Source organism: Tupaia chinensis, unplaced genomic scaffold (genome assembly GCF_000334495.1).
Source record: "Tupaia chinensis unplaced genomic scaffold, TupChi_1.0 Scaffold000258_1, whole genome shotgun sequence".
NCBI lineage: Eukaryota > Metazoa > Chordata > Mammalia > Scandentia > Tupaiidae > Tupaia > Tupaia belangeri.
Window position 1 is genome coordinate 1,167,149 of NW_006159738.1, and position 5,928 is coordinate 1,173,076.

General features: G+C 64.8%; 1 protein-coding gene across 1 annotated transcript; it reads left to right on the forward strand.

Moving 5' to 3' along the window:
• Positions 1 to 152: 152 nt before the first annotated feature.
• On the forward strand, positions 153 to 3,866 carry VPS37B (VPS37B subunit of ESCRT-I; the record flags this gene model as incomplete). The annotated part of the gene is given in 3 exon segments (XM_014588101.2): positions 153 to 324; positions 937 to 1,019; positions 1,739 to 3,866. Coding segments are annotated over 3 exon segments (738 nt in total), but the record flags the coding sequence as incomplete, so codon positions are not given.
• Positions 3,867 to 5,928: the final 2,062 nt, after the last annotated feature.

A 5,928-nucleotide genomic window follows, 5' to 3' on the forward strand; every position in this document is an offset into this window, starting at 1 on the left:
GAAGCGCCGGCCCAGCGTGTGGGGCTGGCCCGGAGATCAGCGAGGCAGAAGCAGCACGGCGGGCGCCGGACGGCCTCCCGGGGGCGGCTCAGGCGTCAGGGCTGCCGGGCAACCGGCGGCTTTCGGTTCTCATCACGTTCGTGTTCCCGCAGACGCAGAACGTCCAGCTGAACAAGGAGATGACCCTCGCCAGCAACCGGAGCCTGGCGGAAGGGAACCTCCTGTACCAGCCCCGGCTGGACGCTCTGAAGGCGCGCCTGACCCAGAGGTACCAGGAGCTCCAGGCTCTCTTCGAAGCCTATCAGATAAAGAAGACCCAGCTAGGTAACTTTCTAAAGGTGCTCTCGAGCGGAGTGGAGGGGAGAACACGGTTCAAGGTGCTGGCCTCCCACGTGGCCGGCCATGGCTGGAGTCCTGGGCTGGCGGCTTGCTTTCTCACTCCCCCGGCTCCCTCTCCCTGTCTCTCTGGTGAGCACACATGCCCTGTGGCAAATTAAAAAATAAAAAAGATAAATAAAATCCAGTAAACGATAAGAAATGCCGTCCTCACGGCAGACCGTGTGCTGGATCACCGCGCTCAGGAGGTCCAGGGACGAGCACGGCGGGGCCGGGGGCCGAGGGCCACACCTGGGCCGACACCGCGCCGAGGGCAGGGGCGCCTGGTGCTGATGCCCGTGGCTGGCCGGGGTCCCCCCGAGGGCTCACTCCTCGTGGTCTGTGCTTTCCCTCCCGGTGAGGGTGGGTGACGGGCAGACGGTGGGAGCGCGGGTGTGAGGGGGGTGACGGGCAGATGGTGGGCGCGTGGGTGTGAGGGGGGCGACGGGCGGACCGTGGGCGACAGGTGGACGGTGGGAGCGTGGGTGTGAGGGGTGACGGGCGGACCGTGGGCGTGCAGGTCTGGAACGCCCCGTCACATGTGCCTCTCGCTCCCTCCAGATAAACAGTCGAGCAGCGCTTCCCTGGAGACCCTGCTGGCCCTTCTTCAAGCAGAAGGGGCCAAGATCGAGGAAGACACTGAGGTAGAGCCAGCCTCGACCCGGTGCCCGGGCACGCTCCTGGGACTTGGGCTGTGTGGGCAGCCAGCGGGCCCAGCCTCCGGGGCAGTGAGCGCGGCGGCCTGGCCTGCGTGCTGGGGCCCGGGGGCTGCAGGGGGCCAGTGCCGGGCCAGTGCGGGCGTGTGCACCATGCTCGGAATCCACACCGGCCCGTGGGTGCCAGTGGCGGAGCTGCTGTTTGAAGTGCTGAGTCAGCTGTGGCCACAGCTTGCCAGCACAGCCAGCTGAGACCTTGGGCTTGAACCTCACAGGTGACAAGGACATGAGTCAGGTTGATTGTTGTGTAGGGTGGCGGCGTGGTGCCCAGACCAGGCCCCGCTGGTCTGATTGGCAGTGTCCTGGTGGCGCAAGCAAACATCCGTTCCTGCAAACCTGGGCGAGTCTGTGGGGGTGTGGCCAGGCTGAAAGCAAGGCATCCCGAGGGCCGGACCTGGGAGGGACACGCGGGGCTCCTTGGCCGGAAGCCCAGCTCCTGCAGGCCTGCAGCTGTCCGAGGACGGCAGCTGCACTTCGTAGCGGCCCTGCTTGGTGGTGGCCCTTCCATCAGCCTGAGCCCACCCCTCCTCCAGGGCTGCAGCGCTGAGCAGGTGGCGGGTGGGGGTGGGTGCAGCTGGGGTGCCGCCCCTCTCTCTGGGCCCCGGTCGGCCGGCCTGCCCTTGACGAGGTTTCCCCTGCCTCCTCAGAACATGGCCGAGAAGTTTCTGGACGGAGAGCTCCCTCTAGACTCCTTCATCGACACGTACCAGAGCCAGCGAAAGCTGGCGCACACGCGCAGGGTGAAGATCGAGAAGCTGCAGGAGATGGTGCTGAAGGGACAGAGACTCCCGCAGGCCCCAGCTCCACTGCCGTCCAGGGCACCTGAGGCAGCACCCACGGCATACCCCGGCCCGGAGGCCAGCGGGCCCCCCTCTGTCGTGCCTCGGCGCATCCCTCCACCGCCACCCCCGGTACCTGCAGGACGCTTAGCCACCCCGTTCACTGCCGCCATGGGCTCCGGACAGGCCGCTCCGTACCCGGGATTACAGTGCCCGCCCCTGCCTCCGCGCGTGGGGCTCCCCGTACAGCAAGGATTCGCTGCGCCCTTCGTGTCCCCGTACCCGCCGGCGCTCCCCCAGCGACCCCCACCCCGGCTGCCTCCGCACCAGCCAGGCTTCATCCTCCAGTGAGCGAGCCCGCGTCCCACCCGTCCTGGGAGCCGCCTCCGCCCTCCGGCCCGGACTCTAGGCCGCGAGATCTGACGCTGTGCACAGACCCTGGTGCCCTGGCTGGTGCGTCCATCCGTCCTAGAGCTGTAGGTCAGTGGAGAGTAGAAGTAGGAACCCAGGCGTGGTACCCGAGGCGGTCTGTCGGCCTGGCGTCCCCAGTGTCCCCACGTCCTGGTGTCAGCTGATCTGCGTCCTCGGTGATTTCTGCGTGCTGTAGCAGTGACGAACTCGTGCGTTTGGGAGCAGAGCCTCTCCCCATTCCCGTCCAGAGTCGTGGCCTCCCATCGCAGCTCTCTGTAACAAGCATGGTTAGTTGTTTCCAGTTTATTTTCAAGAGGTAGTTCTGAAGACCCCCGCCACCCCGGAGGTCTGCCAGCCCTCGGGCGCCCGTGGCCGGGCTAGGAGGCTTCGCTGTTCACCGAATCCAGGGGGGGCAGGTCGCCCCAGTCGCCCCAGTCCCCTGGCCTGGCCTAGTCCGGGACTGGAGCACCGCGGCCGGGTGTGAGCGGGACTTGCATGGGCACCCGTGTCCCCGGCTCCTCCACCGCCGCCTCCCTCCAGGGCCCCTGAGGGTTTCTGGGCGGAAACTCGCGCAACGTTTTTACTGTGTGTAACTTTCCTGTTTTATATTGGGAAAGAACTTTTTTGACACTCACAAGACCATTCAGGGAAACTTTGTTTTTAAAAAAAAAAAAGAAAAAGAAAAAAAAAGGCAGATGTCGTTTTGCGCGAATTGAAGTGCGCGAAGCGCGTTTCCTCGCTCCCGTGTGCGAGCAGCACCGGTCGCACCGCGTGCCCACGCTGTGCCTTAGCTTCCCTGGCACCAGGACACCCATGCCACATGGGGCGGCCCGCTAGGTGGGGGAGCCCGGCCACCTGAGCCGGGGTGCTCTTTACCTTCATCACCAGCCCCTGGTGGCCGGGCTCAAGCCAGGTGGGCTCAGGGTGGGCAGTCGGGAGGGCGTGGAGAAAGCCCACCCGCCGTGTCCCAGCACGTGCCAGCCCCCATCCGCTCCCCGGCATCCCGCGTCCGTGGCCATGTGTGCTCAGTGCCATGTGTGCTCAGTCTCCGGACCCGGCCTCCCGGGACCTGTCCTAGGCAGCCAGGACTCCCAGCCCGGGACCAGCTGCCAGTTGGCTGTTGCCCAGGGTGACAGAATCGAGGCAGAGTGGAAACAGGGTCCGTCCCAGCAGGTCGTAGGTGAGGCTGCCAACCTTTGTCCTCAGATACCGTACACTCCTGCTCCTGGACTTGAACTCTACTGTATCCTCACTGGGTTTTTCTTAAAGAAAACAAAGCTGTCTTGGACTGTTCGCTGCCGTGCCCATCATGCGGGCTTGCCACGTCCCGTACGCCTTGAGCCAGCGGTGCCGCCCACCCGGGATACCTCTGCCGCTGCCGGCCGGCTCTCGGGAACCCGTGGCCACGGGAGCTCTGTGTTGTCGCAAAGAGGCCGCGAGGCTGGCCTCGCCATCGCTGTCCAGGGCCACGTCTGGCGCTGTGGGTGTACAGCCGTAGGACCTTTGTAATAAATAGAGAATTATTAATAACCGTCCTGTTGCTCTTTTTCCTGGAGGTGTTCATGGTGCATCTGGTTCTAGAACATCAGTACGTATTCCAGGAGGGGCAGAGTGGGCGTGTGCCCTCTTCATTTTTAACTCACTGCGGCAGGGGAAGGGGCACCCTGAGCAGTCCCCCACCAGGCCACGAGCCCCTGCCCCCTGCTCTGTGCCCTCCGGCTCCTCTGAATCTTGGGCACGCTGTGGACGGGCATGCGCCAGCGTGGCTGCAGGCAACCCAGGGAACCGGACTGAGGGCGGCCATGTGGCTTCCACCACCGCAGTTCAGCTTGCCACAGCTGCACCAGTTGTGGCCGGTGGTTATTCTCAAAGTTAGAGACAAAGGGGGCCAGCTGTTAGCGTAATGGCTATGTCGCTGGACTCCCACGTAGTCGACCGCGGTTCGTGTCACAGACCCGGTGGCTTAAAACTCACGCCGGGCGCATGTGCGTGCGTGCCCAGGATCCCGAGAGGAGAATGGAGGAGAAGGGATTGCGGCGTGACCATCCCCCCTGGGGGGTGATTTCTCGCTTTCTGTTTCTCTCTGTCTGTCTGGCGAGCGCATGTGCCCTATAGCGAAAAACCTCTCAAAAAAAAGTAATAATAAAAAGAGAAACCACTGGCAGGAGGACAGCAGCATGGCCCTCCCTCGTTCTTTCCTTAGAGTTTTGCTGTAGGTCACGTGCACTCGGCGGTACCGCAAAGCGAGACATCGCCCCCAGGAGGGATGGCCACGCTGCAGCCCCTTCTCCACCTCCTCTTGGGATTTTGAGTGCATCCACGCATCCTGGCTGTTTCAGGCCACCAAGTCCGAGATTCAACCGCAGTTGGCCACGTGTGACTCCAGTGCCAGCACTCTGCCGCCTGCTGTCCTCGTTCCTCGTCAGTCAGAGACAGAAAAAGCCGTGAATGGACAGAAGGTCTCACCTCCCTCTTGTGTGGGCGAGAACGCGGCTTGGAGTCACCGCCCCAGTGCCCGGGCAAGGACAGGGTGACCTCAGGGCTCGGGCCATCCCTGGTTCTGTCCACACGGTCACCACCACGAGTTCAAAATGTGCTGGCTTCAAATGGTGGCATGTTGGGCTCAGTCCTGCTTGGGGCTTGGCGGGTGTCCGGGTGCTGTGGTTGGGGGGTGCTCACCCAGTCCAGGGTCAGCCGCTGGGCGGAGGGAGGGCCTGCAGCCCGGCTCCTGTGCAGCTGTCCGCCAGCCCCGTGCGCAGCCCTGTCCCGAGTTGTGTCAATGTGGACACCATCCGTGCTGAGCCGTGTGCCTGTGCCCGTGTGCCCCCCTCCCCGCTGAGCCGTGTCCCCGTGCCCTTGTCCCCACCATCCCACTGACATGCCCATGTGCCCGCTGTCCCTGCTGAGCTGTGGGTCTGGACCCCATTCCCCCGAGGGCTGGGGCGCGCTGGTTCAGCCCGGGCACCTCTCAGCACTCTCCCCTGAACAGTGCCCTCCCCACATCACTGCCCTGTGGGGACAGACGGGGGCGAAGGAAATCAGGTCCCGGCCCTCTGCCTCCCTCTGCCCTGCCCTGGCCCTCTGCCTCCCTCTGCCCTGCAGTGGCCGTGGTGCCGCCAGCCAGACCCCATGCAGGAGCCTGGGAGGCTGGGCTTCAGAGCCCCTCCCCCTGACCTGGAGAGGCAGGGCCCGATGGGTCAGTGGGGGCGAGTGGGGGAGTCCAGGCCGGACCCAGGGCTGTGGGCTGGAGCCCGTGCACTCCAGGCTGGTCTCTGGGGCAGGCCTCGGCAGAAGCGTTGGGGCTGCAGCGCGTGAAGCTGCTTTGCCCTAGACAGGAGCCAGGGTGGGTGTCTCCACTCGCCAGGCACTTCCCCGTGTGACCCCGCCCCCCCGTGACCCCCTGGGTGCACAAGCCCTGAACTGGGAGAGGACCCAGCCCTGGGAGGGAGGTCTGAGGCTACAAGTTCTCCCTGCACCGTCCTCAAAACGCTGTAAAAGGTGGGGGTGGGTCACGGCCTCCCTCTGCTGTGTGCTGGGGGGGTGGGCACAGGGGCAAGGTCACGGCCTCCCTCCGGTGTGTGCGGGGCAGAGGGTGCTCTCAGAGGGGGTCACAGCCTCCCTCTGGGGGGACAGAGAGGAGGGGTCAC